The sequence below is a fragment of the Amblyomma mixtum genome, chromosome 5 (assembly GCF_055824585.1).
Source record: "Amblyomma mixtum isolate Tamu chromosome 5, ASM5582458v1, whole genome shotgun sequence".
Lineage (NCBI taxonomy): Eukaryota > Metazoa > Arthropoda > Arachnida > Ixodida > Ixodidae > Amblyomma > Amblyomma mixtum.
The window spans coordinates 118,277,915-118,299,086 of NC_143016.1; the positions used below are offsets into that span (position 1 = coordinate 118,277,915).

Below are 21,172 nucleotides of genomic sequence, written 5' to 3' on the forward strand. Positions count from 1 at the left end.
GTATTTTGCTGCAGCTACTGAAGTTCCTCAAGAATCCTGCGGAGAACGTAGGACCGAAGACGCTTGATGGAGTGCACGTGACGGACGAAGGCATTTCATCGAGGAAGGACCCAAATACATTACAGAACCAAGAATTCATATCGTCGAACAGGAATTCGGCTACCAGAACACTATCCACAGACTAAGATCAATTCTCGATGGTGTGGACAGCCTCGCAAGAAGACTTTCAAAGAATGCGGTGCAGCACAGGGACTAGATGCGCCATGATGTCGCCGATTTCAAGGACAATTCTCTTCGGATACTGCAGAGTGATAAGGGGGCTTTGCGGTGATAACCTCAAAGACATGGAACGAAAAAGCCATCCAAGCAGCGAAGAAGAATATAGTGAGAACGAGCCGAAATTATGGTAAGGTAAACAGAGCAAAAGTTTCCTCTTGCGCTAAGCTTGAGCTTAAGCTTGAGCTTAGCATTGCGGCTGCCGCTGAAACATCATCATTTCAAACAGCTCTTTGGTAATACTTAGAAAATGCTAATATAGAATAATGTGCGTTTTTTCTTATCTGTGTGTGGTTCATTTTTTTGTTTTCAATTGATTCAGTGTGTGTGCGTGTTGGCCGTAACGTTACGCGAAATGTTAGATGCAATGTTTTGTAACTTCTGAAGGTGTGAGTTTGGTTGTTTTGTTTTGTGGGATTTGCTACATGTGCATTTTTTCAAGTACCCGCTCTGAGCCATTTTTTTTTCCTTTCTCTCATTAGCTTGTACTTGGCTTCTGAACTTGTTTATTTCTGTTTTCAGCCGTTTGTATTCTGTGTTGTATATTTGTGAAGTTTTCTTTGATGAATCCCCCTCTATGTAATGCTCGCATTGGGCCTTGAGGGTTTTGAAATAAATAAATAAATTAGTTTGCAAAAAGCATAGCTAACTGTGGAGAACCTAGCTTGGAAATCCTTTTCACTGGCCAAACCCAGGAACGAAAAGTGCCTTCCTGAATTATTGTACGTGAGCGAGACACCTGGCAACATATGCTAAGCCGGTATCTCTTCACCTACTTGAATACACTCTGTACCAAATACTCTTTTGAACCCCGGAAACGTCACAACATAGCAGGCTACGCATTAAATATCATCCCCCTTGGTAGTGTGTTCTCAATTGACGTTGAAAACCGCTTCTATTCTATGCTCAACCAAGACTATTTTCCTCGGTTCTTCAGTGCACTGAAGAGAAAGGGGTGGTACCTTTTCACAACGCAGCTGGCATTGTTGAAAGCTTCCTGTCGCTTCTTAAATTTTACCTCAGCGCCATTGTTGTCACATTTGAGAGCTGCTCTTTTGTGAAAAAATTGGATCTTGGGTGATGCCGGTTTTCTGCGACTTCCCTCTGTTCCATTGGCCGACTTTTAGGTCATCGTTTAGATATGGACAAATTAAGGTTTTAGGTATGTTTCCAATTATTTATTTATTTTGAAAAATATGTGGCCTACAACGACACCGTGATAGAAGTTTTGACTATTTCTAGAGAGTTTGGAAGGGGCCTACACTTCACGCATCATGTTCTGACGCATAACAATTTGTTAGCACCTTGACCTTCAAATTTAGGTTCTAGAAAGATATGTTTGTTGTGCCTACAAGCTGTGTCTACGGTTTCCCTTCTCACTTTTGTATGCCGTTCACGAAATTTTGTCGAAAAAAATTAAGAATAACAGTTCGCAACTAGAAAAAGTCAGCCCTGTGTTTCAACATCTCATTGTTCTTAACTAGAAGCATTACACAGATAAAGACAGTGGGAGAGAGATGATTACCTCAGACAGTCAGCGAAACACTTTTTAAGGCACGTTGAAAAGTGGTTAATCTACTACCCTTTTAAATGAAATTGGAATAAAGTTCGTACCTAAGCCATGCATTTGCCTCCAGCTTGTGGAATTCTAACGTCATATATTTGATCATCTGTGATCAGCTCTTTTTGTTTTCCTGTGAGCTTGTTCTGGCTCCGCAGGCTTAAAAACACTGCATGCCATTTCTCTCCCATATCTTGTTCGCATCAACCACAGTTCTTCCTCTCTTCACCTTCGTTCTCTAAGCAAGTCAATCTTACCTACTTAAAACTCCCGAATTCGGCTTCTAATACCCCGTGGTTTCAAGGCAACGTTCTAGAAGCGTGCAACTACGCTACTTAAACAACGTGAAATAGCGGCGGCTGTCCATCTTCTGCAGTTCCATCTAAGCCGGAACTTGCTCCCTGCCTTGCCTGGCCGTCATGATATTCCACAACGATGCCCTTCGCGGTCACGTTGTTGGAAAACATTGGAGATAGTGAATCACGGGGTTTGTAAGCTTTAGTTTCAAGTTATCGGTGAAAGCACCATCGTGATTGTGTAAAAAGGCAGCACTTCCTCTTTGGGTTGCGGAGGGCCTCGTTATGGGACAAATACGAGCCGCTTGGGATATCTGTCAGCGCTTTGTAGTTCCTGGCGCTGGTAATGACTTAGACATTCATAAACTAGGATAAGCACTGCAAACTATTTTTCGTTTTAGGTCATGCTGAATTCGAATGTTGATCTCCTAAAAAGAAAAGAACATCCTAGACGCCTATTGAAACTGGCGTACATGAAGGGCTCATTTACCGTATAAGTTGGCGCTATTGATTGAACTTTTAAGCCGTAACATATACATTCACTGTTCATGCTTGAGTGTCACAGTAACTTCCGCGATTGTCGAATCTATGACGTCAAAAAATATTTATTTGGCGGCAAATTTTGTTGGAAATAGTAAAAAAAAAATGAGGTCTACTTGTATGAACCATGCATTCTATTAAGACGTATAAGGATGCCCGTTTGTGTGCAGGGATAGCGAAGCGGCCTTAACTTATATAAATCTGCTTCAACTCTCAAAAACGACCCCGGATCTTGTTGCTGTCCTCCCAGCAAGGAGTGCTTTGAAATGGTTGTTCCATGCTCAAAATGCGGTGATAAAATGCTGTTCCGGTTACCTTGAAAAGATGCACGCGTTAACACAAGAAAGCGACGGGGACACAGCCCTATTCGTCTGTAGCTCTCCGACGTTCCAATTTACAGTACACCGATTCACAGCACCACATAAGTCAACCATACTACCGAGGGGTGTCTCATTACATCTGTAAAAATTCTTGCGTAAGTACGCCCAATGCGCAAAAACCACGCGGCCTTATGCCTTAAAGGGACAGTGAGGAAAGCACTATTAATATTTTTTATAGCAGAATCCGATAGTTCGACATTTCATGGCTTTGATGCCACTTGGTAGGCAGCGAAAGATGCATTTATTTCTAAGAAATTTGGATTCGAAGTAGAAAAAGATTTTCCCGCCGCTCTGATTCAAACTTGGGATTCTCTTATGACGACACAGGACTAAGTGACGTGAAATATGACATGCACATGACGTAGCGCAGACTCCGTGATTTCTGGCCGCCAGCAGAGCAGCCTAGGAGCAGCCGAAAAGAAAGCTACCGCCGGCCGCACGTTGAAGGCATCTATCGGCTATTGCGTCCGTCGCTACAGTCGCTTCGCTTACGTTTGCACCGGCGTTTTACCAGCGTTACGATGGATCTCGTTCTCGAAGTCGTCAACGAAGTTCTCGCAAATAGACATCTTTAGCATAGGCAACGGGCAGTCGTCAGGAGCCGCCACGATCGCTGAACAACCAGCGCCATCTAGCGGGCAGGCGGGGAACATATCGCAGGATTGCTCCGCCGTAGCTGACGGCATGGCAGCCTTGCGCGAGGCTGGTAGAATGGCGGTGGAAAGCGTGCCGATAGTTATATCGGCGGCATTTCGCGATTTGGACGATTTGAATTCCTTCTTCCGAGGAGCGAACGAGTCGACGGAGCTCCGCGGAGACATTCCAGATTTTGGAATGCCTTCGAAACGCGAACACAGCCCGAAGCGACCAATAGCCGTCGCTGCCGCCGTCGCTTCGCCCCGCCCACAGCCGCGCGACTGCTTTCGGCTCTGTGGCTGTTCATTTAGATACCCGCTACTCGCTTTTTTCTGCTGTTTGTTTAGCAAATAGTTCATGTTCCGTCTAAGTGAGTGCTTGCAGATGATAGTACACCAACGAACATTTACCGCGTGTGCATGAAATTTCCCCAGGAGTGCGCCGATGAGGACGACTGTACTCATGCTGCTGTTTACATCGCTACGTATGAACAGCTTGTACTGGTTTACAAGACATAAAACGAAATATGCGCTTTAGTTCTATTAAATAATCTCTTCTCTTCTGTACCGGTTGTACCCGTGCCTGTTTACGCAGTGCGACAATCTGTGGGAAGCGCCGACACGATCGCTCGCCTGAGAAACACTTGACAGCCGGATTGTTGACATCGCGTAGGACCGGCGCTTCTCGCTAATTTTCCCGGCTTCCTCCGACATGCCCCGTACTTTATTTTAAACTACTTTATCCAGAAGTATGTTTGGTGACCGTTCGCTTTAACTGAAATGGCTTAACTTGATACCCACAAGCTAGCGACGGCGACGAATGCTGCTGGCCGTAAAGCACTGCTCGGCAGCCCGAGTCACACCGCCGCTTCCCGTTCATCGTATGCGCGTCCTGCGATGTAAGCAATAGTTGATTTCATGTCACTCTTGTCAAAACTACACTCGTTGACCATTTGCATTCGCTAAAACTTGTGAATTCTTTCTTCACAATCACCGATCCAACCCTGCGGGCTCGCTAGGCCCAGTCGTCGCTGAAGGGAACGGAGTCGTCGTCGACTGAAATTAATTTGGCAAGTGGTTATCGCTAGTGAGTGTCCATGTGTGCACATGTGAAATTAGGCGCTCGTTTCGCTTATTTCCAATCCGCATAATGTATAAGCGCGCATGTATTCGCACCGTCACCTCATCAGCGCGTTTTCGCTCAGCCGCCGAACTCCCGAGGGCATGAAAGCTGACCGTCCGCTGATCGGACTCGTCGGTGTCGTTTAGCCAAAAAACTTGTGCCACTACAATAATATTATAATAAACTAGATAGTTCACTATAATCATATGCTGCTGTTCACCGTGATAGTGCCGTTGTCGGACTAGCGTGACCGTAGTCGTCGTTGTACACTGAAAACGAGCTGAGAATTTCGAATGCGTTTGGAAAGTGCCGTGTAGCACCGCGGGAGTCCGTCGAGTTCGAATGCCATTCCAAGTCTCGACTGCCATTCGACTCATATGTCATTCGAAAGTACCCGTGTAGCACAGGTAGATAATCAACGCGCCGCCGAAGAGCGTGGAGATCGAGGTAAGCTACGCGTGTTCATCGCTTGTATTTTTCTGGCTCGCATCTCTCATTGTTATTTCAGATTGACTACAGCAGGAGAATCATTCGTATTTGAGCCCGGCATTCTTCGCTTTTGAAAAAGAGTACGCAGCCCAGCCGCAGCGATCAGATTGCATGCGGAGCTGACTGTGTGCGACGGCGAGCGTATCCTGTCTCCGGTGCGCTGCTCGCCGCGAGAGGCGCCTCCGTCGGCGGCGGAGTTACGTTCGCCCGTTGCCTATACCGTGTACCTTGTTACCGTTAGCGGAATACCGGGAGCCCGCCCACGGCCGCTGAGCCGGCGCTGATTGGTCCCGATGCTGCAGGCGCGCGCGTAGCTGCCGGGCACGTGGCGCCATCTGGCGACGTCAAGGAGATCTGCGCATGCATTGGCTGCGCCTCAGTGATCTGTGGTTTCTGAATACAACTTAAGTCTGCAGTGAAGCTCCGCCCATATTCAGCCTTCGCGCACAGAATTCCTCCACGACAAAAAAGTAGTCCGCTGCTTAAACGCTTCTTGTTACGTTAACAAGGAGCTTATGACAAGAAAAAAATTATGAACTCTAGAATTTTTATTCACAAAATGTTTGATATAGTCAAACATTAAAAAGCTGGTTTCGTTTACAGTTGCGATTGGCCAGCGGAGTAATACAAGACGCCGCGGACCGCGGCCCAGTGTTAGCAACTGCTGTTTTTTTAAGTTGTATCCTACTATAGTGTTCATCAACACTGTTTTGTCCTATGACCTCATCACGCTTGTACTTGCGAGTTTGGCCAGTGGCGGCGATACCTGTATTTTGGTTCTTGCTCTTTTCTACGTTACAAGAGCTTTGTTGTCAGTATGAGTGGCGTTTTTGTAATCAGGAGCTGGTATTCTGTCGATACAAGCCAACTTCAATTTCTCCTCAGTGTCCCTTTAAAGTTCATGTATAATATGCGTGAAGTACTTACTCGGTTCATATACCTCCACCTCAGTTCTTCACTTCCAGAAAGGCTCCTTCGCTTGCCACCGATGTGGCTGAATGCTTCATTTAAGTGGCATACACTACGCTACCTTGATCGTGAAAGCCAAATTGCACTCTCCTGCTCTTTGTCAAGCACCTAAAAATGAGGCGCCAAAGTAAGGTATTACTCTTTCCTTACTGTTCCCCTGAGACTTAATATACCAACCAACACTGGAATAAAGATCCAGTGCCGCGCGATGAACTGCCCTATCGGTCAATATCAATGTGCATTGCGAACGGCGCTTGCCAAAGCTCTCTGAGGCGCATGTGAAGGAAAATATGAACCTCACTTCGAATTAAGGACAACGTGAACGACTGAACATTCAACATTTTTTTCACGGCTTGTGTATACAGTTTAGAAAAAAATTCTTGAATTACAAAATTGCTCATCATTTCACAGTCACCAATCAGTATCGATAGTGATCGCCAAAGAATTGTCCATGCTCCCTCTAAATGCTTGAGGGAATGTTTTACTCTAAGTAAACGTTTTAAACGCTGTCATTTTTCATGAAAATCAGGCCTTTGAAGAACACTTTTACAGAACAGTTAAAGAGCAGTGTTGTAGGACAAGGAAGTTTTCGCTCAGAAGCAGTAATAATGCAACATTTGTTTGAATGTTTGTGCGGGTTTACCCTAGAACCCAAAGGAGCCAAAAGTTTATCGTAATCCGTTGTGTGACTACGGTGTTAAAAATGTGGGGTCGCTGGCCCTGCTCAAACATTTTCCACTGCCGGGTATCATCGATCACGCTTCCAACACTATTACCAAACTATCATTTTCAACGACGGCCAGCTACTAGTGGATCGAAAGCCTTCACTGCCGCCGCCGCAATTTCATGAAGGCAACAGTCTGCATACCGTCCACGACGCTTCAGCATTTAATGTTCTGCCAGGCAAACTTCGCATGGATTATCTGTTCAAGATACAGACGTAAATACTCGGTTAAGTTCCAAGTCTCTCGCATGCATATCTCGCTACGAATGACACTTTCCCGTGGAGCGCCTGCTGCTCATTCTTTGCATATCTTTATATAGCCGTTTTTGAACAAGCGGTGTGCTAGAGGTCATATCGGTAGCCGAAAGCAGTCTAAATAGCCTTCAATGACCTTTAAAACATAAAAAATGAACACCGCTACTTTAACAAAGCGTCTTGCTCCACTGCCCGACGGTCGCTTCGAAAGCAACCAGGCCGCGCTCGCAGCCCGAAGTTGCTCGAAGTCGGCATTAGTGACGCTGAACACTTCACTCCAGTGGCGCCATCTGGCCATTACAGATTGCGTACGGTGGTAAGCCCGATAACTGTGCTCTTGCACCACGAAATGAAACCCACACTTTCGCCACGCTGAACTTCCGCTTGACGAGGAAGTTTTGCGTTGCGTAAGAAACATCAGATGTAAAGAGACACCGCCGACCTCCCTCGTGTCACCACACTCCCGCGTTACCTAATACGACCCTATCTAGGCGCTTAACTTCGGCTTTCTTCTCCATTTAAAGGGTCATCACAGTAGTCAAGCAGGCACGACGCAGCGGCCGCAGTTCGCAGTGCGGCGTTCTTGTGCTCGGTTCGCGAGCCCTGCGGTTAGAAGCGAAGGTAGAGTTTTTCACAAGGATCCGTTTGGACGAACCATGAAAGCGACGTCGTACACGCTGCTCCTGTTCTTGCTAATTGTAACCGGTGCACTGGTGACAAGTGGTAAGTAAGAAATTAGCCAATATTAACTCCGGGTTCTCATTCTTGTTCATTTCTTTAATTCTACGTTTCCTTGATGACACGATTGACATGCATGAAAAAATTTAATATCTGCGAGGTGTATCGTGTGGCTTCCTGGCATCTAAAACGAATAAAACACCGCACCTTAAACCAAAATGAAAAATGCGGAATGTTTCAGCAGCATATCACACCTGAATTGTTGACGTCTGGCATTACAAGTACAATTAGCAGGAGGTGCAAGGGGTCAAGCAAAAACGATTCTGAAAGCATAAATGAATAATTGGGCAGGTTAGTCATCTTTATATTTATTCCAAGTACATTTTCATGTGCAGCACTTTGACAGCTTGACTTGAACTCAGTTTAGCATATGAACTTAGCTTAACAGCTATGGATCTGGATGTTCAACACATCTGCTTGTGGAAATTCTCAACACAAATGAGCCCTTAGCAGAAGGCTGGTAAGTTGGGCGGATCGGTAACGATGATCCATGATATCTAGCGCCAACAGGGCAAAGGACAAAGAACGAGGTACACAACACAGCGCCTGTGTTGTGTACCTCTTTCCTTGTTCTTCGTCGTGTTAGCGCTACATATCATGGTCCTTGGCAGGAACACTGTCCTACTCGCAAGTGGAAATCGGTTCTGCGAATTTATCTCCATGACCTGCTAAGTGACACCGGAATAATCTTTGGTGTCTTCAGCACAGATGCTTTTGAGAAAGCCAGTGACCACTGATTACTCTGCGGCCCCACCTAAATTTAGTATAGTGAAACGAAACCCGTATGCACCAGAATAGGTCACTTTGAGCCATTTACGGCTCTGAAAGAGGTAACTGGCTTTTTTCACTGCTTTAGGCCTGCTTGGAGTTAGAGTGCATTGTCTCGCCCCATGGAGCTCACTTGGCTATGCTGTACAGGGCGTCCTAAATGTTTTAGCTTTCTCCTCGAGGTGACGAGCAATCATTTTCTTTGCCCACTTATCCCTACAAGTACGCTTGAGATGACAGCGTCAGACAAGACCGCAAAAATACTGCTGAGAACTTCGATGTGAATTTCCTTCCCATCCCTTTTACGCTGACACTGCCTAAAAAACTATTTCGAAATCCTCAGTGGATCGTTTTAAAGCGTTAGCAACCAAAGATGTTTTACCCGAGGTGTACACGATACTGCACGTTATATCAGAAGTGGCACATTTAGGTTCATTATATCCGCGGCCAACAAACTAGGTTTTTACATCCTAGGTCCAGACATGGAAGTTTGTTATATCCGAGTCGGCATAATTAGATCCTTTATATCCGAGGCTAACACGCGAAAGTTGATTATATCCGAGGTCGCATGCTTAGGTACGTTATACCCTAGGTGAACACAAGAAATGCCGTCATATCCCACCAGACATTCTAAGGCTCGCTATATCAGAGGTGGTAAAAAAGTTCGTACAACTAGTATAGTAACTTCTTACGTAGCCCAGTGGGCAGGTTGCGGTCTGCCCACCGTGGCAAGTGGTCCATCTGCCACTGGCTCTTAACAGACAGCTGTCGCCATTTCCGTTTGCTTCGTAATGCTACCTCTTCCCTTTTGATGTTAACGCATTAAACATAAACAGATAGCGTCAGCACGCGCCAATACGTACAGCTGGCTTAATCTAATGGTAATTTAAAAAAAATAGGTACTCACGGACAAAGGTACTGTCACGCCCGAAGGTGGAGAACAAATCTGAAGTGCAAGAGCTACCAAACCGACACCAGAGCAAAGGGAGTGGCCCAGTGAGAGTCCCTTAACATCTCGAATGACCGGCTTGACCTCAAAGCGTAGTGTCATCTGGAGTTAATTCCTGCCGAAGTCTCAGACACTCAGAAGCAGGGAACCACAACTTCAGAAGCGATCTGAGGTTTTCTCCCCAAGTCAGGCTCCCTCATCACCACCTTTGACAACTACTGAGGGACATTATTTTGGCACAATTCACAGTGAGTGCTTCGTAAGTGAGCGTTAACTGCATATTGATAAGCTGCAACCGTGTGGTTGTGCTGACCTGTACAGGGACTGAGATTTCTGAATAAGTGCTATATTGCTTGAAACCTGAGCAGCTTATGTACAAAATTTTCAATAATTGTTGTAATTTGCTGTAGATATATATAGAGCGGAATTTCACTCTATGCTTCTATCACGACTAATTCAAGAACCTTTGCAGAAGGAAACATCTGCGAAAAGTAATTTCAAATTTGGGCTAAAAACATAATTATTGTAATAAAAAATTGGAAACTAAACACTCCTCGAATGTTTGTGGAATATCAATACTCTACAACGACTTACAAGGGATTAATAATTCATTACTTATTGTATTTTACATATCAACGTAAGCTGTACCCAACAACCCAGAAAAGAGTCCAGGTCTGCATATAATACACTCTTGACAAAGGATGCTCTTCGGCGAGTGACACTCCGAATGTTTGTCATGGCGTATGCTTCTCAACAGTTTTTTTTTTCGGTTTAACACGCCCCGAATAGCAGAATTCCTCGCTCCCCAGAGTGAACGAATGTTACGTAATCGAGCCTTCAAACACTGATATGACTCTCAAAAATAGCAGCCTAGAAATCTCTCATTGCGATTTCAAGCCTACCTGCTACAGATTAAAAACTATTATATGTGAATTAACCAAATAATGATAAACCGTCCACTCAATTTTCTGACGTAGGGCACTACTGGTCCGACTAAGCCAATGCATCTCTGTACCTCAAAAAGTCTGTTTTTTATACGTTTTGTTTTTTTTCGTGCGGTGGGGCTTATGCAGCATTTCTGGAAGTCCTAACGTTCGAACAGGTGTAGAGCAGAGCTCTTCTAGCCTTCAACAAGTAAAGAGAACTGAGAATACGTAAAGAGCCACCTGGTTTCGCCCACAAGTAAACCTCTCTAAGCTCCAAACTACGTATATAGCGGCAGCACTGGAAATATACAGAAATAATAATTTTTTTTACTTTTGAAGGCTATCTTAGCATTAATTGCGTGACATACGTTTAAGATCCGTTTTTTTACTTTTCTCGTGACCTCTATCTAATTAAACTAATTTCTCTGTAGTGGTTGTAAGCAATGAAAATGAAAAACAAACGGCATTGTTGCATCAACTGAAGACAGGTAATTGTGATTCAACTTTCTTGCATGCTTACGCTTTTACTCTTTCTTTTTCAGATGATTCATGTGCCTATCACGACACTTTGTTCGACATCGGACTCTCCAAAGTGCTCGGCTTGCCTGGATTTGAAGAGTTTCCTCTTGACGACATTCGCCGCACATTCACAAAAATCATCGACTTCAGGGTGCGCCTGTCTGAAGGGAAGTTGTACGGCCTCAAAAATCTCATGCGCGACGAACGCAATTTTATAAATGCCACTGACAGCGGCATCGCCGCACTATTTGAAATCAAAGGAGGGCCCCTGGCAGTCTCTTACAGGGGCTCCGTGGAATCAATGCTTGTGGATGCCATAGTCAAGGTCGATATCTATATTCCCAGGATCAAGATGATGATCTACGTTGAAGAGTAAGCACATGTCGATGAATTTTGAATTGTGGGGTTGAACGTCCTTAAGAGACACATGAGCTGTTTGGTCAACGTACAGGGTGCCTATCGATTAAATTATACGGGCTGGGCTTTTTAATGCGCTCCGACAGCGCAAGCCCATACGATAGTTTGAATCCTATACCGTAATTGCCAGATTTTCCGATCCATTTTCAGCCGTGTTCATGAAGATTTTCTCGATGACTGGCGTGATTTAAGCAAAAGAAGATGTGTAATTCTTTGAACACGGCGAACTTCTTCAGGTCTGTGTAGTTGTTATGCTTTATATAGGAAGAACTCCCACGCGGAGTCCTTAGAACGTGTGGGGTAGCTGGTCAAAAATAGAGAAGAAGCGAAGTGACAATGACCGCTTCAGTGACACATGCACCACGCATACCACACACACGCACATACTTATGAAATGAAGTTATTGGTCATTATGTAAACATTTTAAGGTTGTATATTTATTTTCTGTGCACATAGTATATTTTTAGCGCAATCGTGGAGCGGAATTTCACAGCGTTCTTCAAGTTTTGTCCTCAGTCATCTTTGTAGAGCTGTTGACCATCGGCATCTGTGCAAACCATCGCGACTGCGTATTTCTTAAAAACAGTTGGATTTTCGCAGCATGTAAGGAAAAAATTGTGTGCGCCGGCCCAAATTTAGGACAAGAGCCGTGTATAGGCAGTTGGTAAAAACGTGCTTATTAGCAGCAACTATGTTTACACCATCTCTGGGGCGAATGCACCAATAAGGTGATAAGCCTTACCGGTGTTCAGAACAAAATCTCAGTTTCTGTCATTGTAACGATCGATAGAATCCCCGCAGCAACTACGTCCAAGCTGAACCAATAATACACAACCTACCTCACTATGGGTTCAGTGTTGTAGCCCTTACCTCTGACATTTCAAGCAGGTACGGCTTGCTAACGCAGAACAAGCTTCAGTACACCTCTGTGCCTAATAAATTTTCATTTTGTACTTCAGTCATGGACGTTTCTGTACAGCACAGTTGTGAACGTGCGCGATATGCTTGGCCGCTTGCTAAGAATTTCAGCTTAGGTTCCGAAGATGCGAAGGATATATAGTTTAAACCCTTTGCTATTGATTGAAATGTCTTCGTTTTCGTGACCCGCACTCATGTGTCTCATGTCATCTATTATGTCATAATTTCTTATGACAGCTGTGGTTTGGTGTTCGGACGTGTACTCAAGCCTAGACGTGACATAATCATCGACCATTAAGGGGCTTTAGTTCTGCATAGAACACAGATTGCTCGAACCTCGAATGGGGGATAGTTGCCTATCATCATCAATGCGCGTATGCAGATAACTGTGTAAAATTTTCGGGCGATGAATTTTTCGAACTTGCCTTTTGTGGGCATTCTACAATGCAGGGAGAGACACCTATAAAGATGGTGAATATCTGGAAAATGGTAGCGGGGGATTGATTTTTCGAACTTGCCTTTAGTGAGCATGATTTCTACAATGCAGAGACAGGTACCTATAGAAGGCGGTCAATATCAATAAAATGGTAGTGACGATACCCTTTCTGCATCGGCATTGGTGATGCAGAACATTATAATCAGTGGAACCCGCTGCGCTGGCTTAAGTGGCTATAGCATCAGCTACTGAGCCTAATGACTGGGTTGCCTACCCTTGCCATGGTGGCTGCGTTTCGATGAAGGCTAAATGACAAAAATCACCTTGTGCTGTAGCGTGTCAGTAGACGTTACAGGGGTCCAGGTGTGTGAAATTTATTTGCAACCGTCCGCTTTGGGACCCACTTACAATTCCATACCACAGTATTCATTATTTTGTGTCGCGGAGTTCATGCACTGCGTCTGTTGTGATTCCCGTGTACTGCTTAAGCTGTTTCTACCGCAATTTGTGTTCAAGAACAAAGTTGCCCGTCGTAAATTCGTTTTTAACACGTGTTTTATTGCATGAACATTCTTTCAGACTAGTTGGTACATATTTAGGGAGGTTATAGCGCAAAAAAACAAAGACACAAGAAACAAAGTGGACGCAGGAAACACTGTGTCCTGTCCACTTCGTTTCTTGTTCCATCGCCTTTTTGCGCTAGAAATTCGCATTTTACCGAATTCTCACTGTCAAGCTGTTGTTCCTTTAATCCTTGAGTTTATACTGTTTGCCTTTTACAAAATCACTCGTTAAGGGCTCCAATTTTACTGTTTTTACTACCGTCCCTTCCCTTGCTTTATAGGCCGGCTCCAAACCGTCTGACGCTCACCGAACTCTCCTTTCGGAACGCACCTGTGATATTCCGAGCACGCCAGCTGGATGGAAGCAACATCATTTTCGACGTGCTGAACTGGTTGGCCGAAGGGTCCATTGAGGAAGCACTGAATCAGAAGATGGGAAACACAGTGCACGAGGTTGTCCACCAGTTCTTAGGAATGGTTGAACTGTTTGCCCGAAACGGAACCAAGATTGGAGGTATGGGCAGCCTGCCACCCTTACATCATATGGATGGAATTCTTTCAGAATTGCTAAGTTTCAAATTCTTATTTTCGTCTTACAAAGTTACACGGGTTCTCCAGCACGCACCCGAAAGCGTGAATTGGCCCCGAATCGACTACGTAGGAATGCACTGAGGAAACAGCTTCGGACATCTGTGCTGATTTCTGCTCTCATGAAAAAAGGGTGATAATGCACCTGGTTATTGGGCTCAGGTTTACAGTTTTATTAATATTATTTCGAACCTGCTTGGTTCGGGTCACCAGGAAAAATGGTTTATGAAGGTTTCATGTCCCAAAGCGGCTCAGGCTATGAGGGACATGACCCAGGAAAAATGCCAAATGTTCCTCCGAGGTAGAACTTTATTTATAACTTGTTTATTTTGGAGTGGCCGCTTTCATTACTGCTCCTTTCGTTTTGCAAAATCACGCTAAAATATCCGGCCCATCTTATTTTCCTCACTATTTCCCCGTGTGTTAGAGCTGTTATCACTTAAATACAACAAAGTAGATGAGCAGCGTGCGCTAATAGCTTCATTAACATTTACTCCCATCTGTTCGCTTAAGTTCCACAAAGTTTTTTCGTTATACTTTTTCTTCTGGTATTCTTTTACTTGTTCTTCCGAGTTGTTGTGTAAGCTCTGAAAATGATTGTTCGTTAGGCCAAGCTCCGGGCTGATAAACCAGGAGAGACATACTGTGTGAACATGGCGGCAGGGATCTCATACTAGAAAATCTCTGCTACGCAAAATTTTGAAGTTGAACGCACAGCACTTACAAGCATTTAAGACTAAAGACATTTAAGTGCATGTTTCTACGTTCTCCTTTTTTTTGTATCATTTCCCGACGCCGATCGCCGCTCTTATTCAAAAAAAGGTTTCTGTAAATAATTGTTTAGGTCTAGAAAGCGACGATTGTTTAGTTTTGAAGGTTAAAACACCAAAGTAACTTTTTGTTGTACAGCAATGTCCAAACAGACGAGATCTTAGGTAATCTTAAAATCGAAAGCATCAGAATTTCTAAAATAAACCCTCAAGGAATCGTGCATTCAAAAAATATTTTTTTTTAAATAGACATGATGCTAGGAATGGAAAAAATCATTATTACGAGCGATAAAATCTTTCTTAATAACGATTTCTAATGACAGGCTGGCAAAGTCAGGGATGAATACAATTTCCTGCATATTTCCAAGTAGACAGGACCATGTAAACAGATCATGGCAGGAAGAAATACTGATGAACGCTACACCCCGAATCAACTTCATTAGGCGTCGACCGAAATGCAATACAGTGCAAAAGTGTGCTTTCCGCTCTCCAACGACGTGGAGAGGCACAAGCATAACTGATTACTAAGTAAAAAAGCCTTATAAGGTGAACTCACCAGAATACAGTGAAAAAGATGGGTCATTAAGATAATCAGTCCGTTTTTCTCACCTTTAAATGTGCTTCAAGACGATCTCCTACAAAAAAAAAAAAAAAAACATTGCGGTCTTTTCGCCATAAGCTTACCTTGAGGGAACCGCGGCTTACAACTGTCTCCGTTAAATTGCGCTTTGAGTTGTGCGTCATCAATTTTTCTTAGGTTTACAGCAGGTTTCATTTGCTGGTCATTAACGCAGCAACCATTTTGTCTCATTCCGTACTTAACCATATGAAGGCATAATTTTATATATCCCTTCCTCGGCACACGTTGTTAAAGCTTTAGCGTGCTTATGGAGATACCTCGTTTCTTGTTACCACTTTAATGGCGAGTGCAGAAATGGTGTAAATTGATAGGCGCTGAGAATACAGCCAGAAACGTAGATATCCTTGCTATCGTCCTAAGTTCACTCTGTGCAAATAAAGACGCACCTCCGGCTGGACAATGCTTAGCCGGGCTGGTCCGTCATTCGCTTTCTTGAGATAAGCTCACGCGGTCTCTGCCTCTGCTATCAACAGCGGGAAGTCTCCGGACAGAGGTATGCCTAATTGATGGTACATAAAGACTACAGCAGTGTATGTGGCCGTGAGCTCTTCGGAGTAAATTCTAAGTAATTGCACCCTCTACCTCCTCAGTGTTACTGCCGTTTTCGGCGTAGTTCTCAGCTCGCGGTTGTGGGACACAGCTCCGCTTCCTAATCTTGTGAAAAAAGCGAAAGTATAATTTAAATCATAATCTTTTCTCATAAACACAAATGGCTCTGATTGAGTTGACATTTTTTTTACTGTAGGCTTCTCAGTTTTCTTCCTTTGGTCATTTTTGTAGTTATTCGTGCACCTGTCCACATCACAGCAGCATGTGCAAAAACTTACTGGGTGTCGTACGCTGGCGAACGTCCAAGAAGCTTAGTTCGAAGTGTAGCACCAGTTTGTGCCTTTTAGCCTACAAGCATGAACCGAATGACATAACAACAGTTTCGTTCAAGTTTGCAGCGTTCGCCAGCTGAGAATACAAACAAGCCAGCTGTGATATGAATGCCGCTAAATTCATCAGAAGGAAAGATTAGACTTACAAAAAGCAGTAATCACGCTATTTTTGCAAATGCATTCACAGCGTGTAAAATGACCGCTTTTTCCCTTCTACTGTCCAGACGTGAAGAAACCGAGGCCAGACCCGGTTTACACCCCCGGTATATTACTCCCGGGACCCGGCGGCAGCACGTCTTTCGCCGACTTCCCGCTTGGTCCTTGGCAGGACCCCAGCAAGTGGGGGGTCTTCGACTACAGCGTCAAGAGAATAGCTCTCGCCTCTCATCTGGACCTGATCACCTTCACCGACGTCGACGACGTCACCTTCGGAGACCGCACTTTCCAGATCGCCAACGTGACCGTAGAAGGTATCCCCTTCCTGCGCCGAGAAGGCGACAACTACGCCAGGGCAAACAAGTGCGGCATCGCTGCGCGGGTGGCGCTGGGTTTCGAAGGCATCCGTGTCCAGCTGTACGCCAGCACATATCCCAACATCCGTCTGAGGATGGACGTGCGAATCGTGGCAGTTGACGCTGTCATCGAAGTCACAGAGTAAGTGGTTTAGCATAACTATAGAACCTCGGTAAAATCAGTTCAGCAAGCCGGCTTTCTTAAACGCAGCAAAAAAAGGTAGAGCTTGTGACTGGTCACCAAGGAACTGTGGTTTTAAATACTAACTCTGCTTTCTTGCGGCGTTATTTTCAGTTGTAGCTTCACTAACACGATAAAAGGATGACATGAAAAGCTAGAAAATTTATCCAAAGCAGGGAAGAAGGATGGATAGCTGGGCGAGTTTGTAATAATACATCGTGGGCGGGAACAGCGTGAACAAGACGACAGACGAAGCAACGTCGTCTTTGTGTCCTTTTGCTTCGTCTGTCGTCTTGTTCGCGCTGTTCCCTCCCAAAGCAGGGTGTCAGTTTTGAAAAGGTTGGTCTTTGAAATGGTCTTACGTGCTGTTTCGGAGTGCTTTCAACCTAAAATCATCCTAGAAGCCTCTGCGGTCAAATATTCCGTCACATACTGAGGGTGTTAAGGAAGTACGAACATGCGCTCCCGCACAATTTTCTCGCGAATAGCAGGCATAAAGAAGTCGCTACCGATCAAGGTTCGTAGCGCGTCTCTCAATCACGCCCTTTCCGCTGCTGCGTATCTAGCATGCCTAACGATTGCATCCAGAAAAAAAAAGTTTGGTGGGGAGCACGAATCATCATCGTAAGTCACTGTGGAGCCCTATCTGAGCCCAGCTCGGTGGGCACCTAAAACTGAAGCTTGAGGGCGGCGGACAAGAATCGCAGCCCAGCCCTGGCATCACACTGTCCTGAACATCATTATGCTAACAGATCTGTTTAGCACAGTAACCCGCCTGCCGCTGACTAATTATGCGCCTTAGCTTAGACACTGCATGAAGCGAGCGTGTGCTCCGCTGTGCGCGATCAAGTGCAAACTGAATAACATAAAAGCAAACTTTTTAAATTGATACTAGGGACTAATGGAAGGTGGCTTGCATCGATACCTCCACATGTTCTGATTAGAAAGAGGCCACTCTCACACAAAACCCAGCATTTACAAGGAAGAAAACACCAAAAAATCGCAATAAATGTGTCATCATCACTGGACCATTTGTTGTCCTGCAAAAAAAAATTGTACCGGGGTTCGAACCCGACCGCGGCAGCCGCGTTTAGAAGGAGGTGAAGGGCAAGAGGCGCCCGTGTGCTGTGCAATGTCAGTGCACGTTAAAGATCCCCAGGTGGTCGAAATTATTCCGGAGACCTCCACTACAGCACCTCCCTCTCTCTTTTTTCTTTCACTCCTACCTTCTTCCCTTCTCTTACGGCGTCACTCAGGTGTCCACCGAGATATGTGAGACAGATACTGCACCATTTCCTTTCCTTAAAAACCAATTTATCAATTTATTTGCCAAAAATTCTGGACAAGCACATTTTTCGATGACAAGCCGTTTATGAACGCAACTGTTTCTTGTATCTTAACATTCCACTTTAACAATCAACATATCCGCAAACCTCCCTACGGCAGGCTTGCATGTTTTCGCCATTAATGTTTCTGCTACCATCAAAAACGTTCAACATCGGTGTTCTGTGGCTCTGAACTACGCGATGCGAGTGATGGACCAAGTTTCAAAGAAACATTCTGCTACGCATATGAATAATGGTACATTACCTTTAATATTTCTATAACAGTGCCTCAATATATTCCATAGGTGCCTCACAATTAAAATTGACGTCCACGAATCCTGGACATAGCAGATGCGTCCATAGAGACTTTTTACTTGGATCCAAGAGGCGACGCTACATTGCCATTTAACTGAAAACATTTTCAACGAGTTCATTTCGCTGTAGGCGTCACGAGCTCCAGACAAGTGACAGAAAAATTTTTAATTCAACTTGCTCAACCATGAAGGGGTTTTTGCGCCGGACAAACGTCAAGATACGGAGAAAGAGCCAAACAAAAAAATTTCCACTCGGAGCAATAACATGACGCTGTTAGGCTTAGTACGTTTTAACATAAAACACTAAACATACGTCTTTAAATCCGAAAATTGACTACGAAGCTAGAAAGAAGCCCTTCCTTCTGCAGGGTCGAAAACGGATCGCAGTAAGAGAAAGCACGGGCTCAGAGTCTGGAGAGCAGAGCGACTAAATTAAATTAGTGTGCATATTCTAGGTTTTCAATTTTTGTTTCATTATTGTCGGCTGATGAAATTAAACGCACCTCTTTCGCTCTTCGTTATTCGCTATAGCAAAATGATAGAAGGGCCATGGTGATGATATAGCCAATCGCACAGAAACAAAAAAAAAGAAAGAAAACATGCACACATTCCATGTTAAATCATTATACATGTAGGCCTGTCGACTATACTAACTTCGTAGAGATCACCCATGTGTGTTGTCCGGGAGTACTATTCATTCACTACGTACAGTGGTGAGCAGCCTTGTCTAGAGCGCTCGAGCAGTGCGCACTTGGTAACAAAAACCGAAATTAGAGAGCAGCCCCTCCTTACAGGGCAAAGTTTTCGTGCCTGCTTTGTTTACGAGGCTATCTGGCGCTACTTCCGTGCAAGCGTTGCAGCTGGACCCTAGAGGCTGCCACAAAATCTGGATTTCTTTGCAAGGAAGTGCACCGCCCGAGCGCTCTAGACAAGGCTGCTCACCACTGTACTGCGTAGCTTGTTACTTTCGCATAGCTACTCAGAGCTGGCGACATCATTGATCCTATGGGCTCTCGGCCAGATGCCGTCTATCTTCAGAACATAGCGCCTAGAACACTTGAAAAGCGAGGTTGAGCAAATATCATTAGGCTACTCCTGTACCCTTTTTGCTCACGTCACATGCAACTAAGTCACTAAATCATCATATGTGGTCAAACAACTGTCGCGAGTACGATTACCATGTCGCAGTAATGTTCTCCCGGCTTTTCTAGCAGTAAAAATTAGAGCTTTAGCACAGAGCGCATACTCATTAGCCCATACTCGCACAGGCCCGGTCAGGCTCCTTCAGCGCATGCGCCGTACTGGTATGTGTATGAAACCACACCTGCCACTGCGCACGCGCAGCAGGAACCCGTCTTGTTCGCTTATAGTGCACGCTAATACGCCTCGGTTGTGCTAAAACCCTCGGTGCGCTCCCATCATATATTTTTCATGCTGGTTTCACTGTTTTTTCCTGCGCAGGACCAACAAGACAATCAGTGTTATAGACTACCAGCTTAACTTCCCCGTTCCACTGGAATACGACGTCTACGTGCTAACGCCCGTCGTGGGGCCTACGCTCGAGTACTTCAAAGGTTACATGCGCCGCCACCTCACCGAAGACGAGGCGAACAAGCTGGAGGACTCATCAAAGAAATACATTGAGCAGGCCATTTTTAAAATCACAGAATTCATCAAAGATCCCGCTCCCTGGATGCCCTGGAACAACTCTATCATTGAAGCATACCGTCAATACAGCAGAGAACACAGAACTTGAAATCAGCGCGGTTTTTCAGTGAGCTCTGCGAAATTTACAGAGACAGTACACAGGAAACGGAATATCTCTAAGGAAATGAAGCGTATTTCATGCAAAACTTAGTTTGTAAAGGCTTCGAGCAACGCAGTCTTCTGGATACTTGAGAGAGGCCTTTTCACTCATCATACGTACCCGCGGCACTTCAGCGCCAACCTGCTTCAAGCCATCTACGAGCTAAAAGCTGCTTATTGAAAAATAGCGTTTCCCCATGCTTGCAATGCTCAAACCTTTAATAAACACATCATTGTTATTACTGCATAAAGATACTTTCCTTTTTGTGACACATGCCAGGTTATTGGTTTGATATCTCCAGATCACAGTACCATGTGTTGCACTTTAATAAAGACACATGTGCAATGCCGTTACATAAAAATCTGTAAGAGCAACGTAGACATTAATGCGGCATGCTAAGTTGGGAAAGAGCAACAATGGCGATCCCTGTGAGACTTGAGAAGCCTTCATCATCCAGAAAAAAATAACAAACTTGTACAAACACTAAGCAGGATGTTGAGTTGGGCGAGCTGGTAACGCTTGATACTGAATAAACCTCTCAACAAGCAGGCGGACGAGCACCCAGGTCCTCCTTCTTGTCCGTCTGTTTTTTTTTCGATGTTTATTTCATATGAGTTTTTGCACATACACCATCTGTCATCTTAATGCAAAGAAAATTAACAGGAGCTTTCA

General features: G+C 44.7%; 1 protein-coding gene across 1 annotated transcript; it reads left to right on the top strand.

Annotated features, from left to right (window-relative positions):
* The first annotated feature begins 7,725 nt into the window (after positions 1-7,725).
* Positions 7,726-20,492, top strand: LOC149343460 (uncharacterized). The gene is made up of 5 exons (XM_089542398.1): positions 7,726-7,971; positions 11,172-11,520; positions 13,764-13,996; positions 16,586-17,015; positions 20,155-20,492. The coding sequence occupies exons 1-5, from the start codon at positions 7,905-7,907 to the stop codon at positions 20,447-20,449; spliced, it is 1,374 nt and encodes a 457-aa protein (XP_089398524.1). The 5' UTR covers positions 7,726-7,904; the 3' UTR covers positions 20,450-20,492.
* Positions 20,493-21,172: the final 680 nt, after the last annotated feature.

Coding starts and splice junctions, on each gene's coding strand:
- LOC149343460 (XM_089542398.1), top strand. CDS start 7,905: ATGAAAGCGACGTCGTACACGCTGCTCCTGTTCTTGCTAATTGTAACC. Junction 11,521..13,763: donor ATGATGATCTACGTTGAAGA/GTAAGCACATGT, acceptor CTTGCTTTATAG/GCCGGCTCCAAACCGTCTGA. Junction 13,997..16,585: donor AAACGGAACCAAGATTGGAG/GTATGGGCAGCC, acceptor TCTACTGTCCAG/ACGTGAAGAAACCGAGGCCA.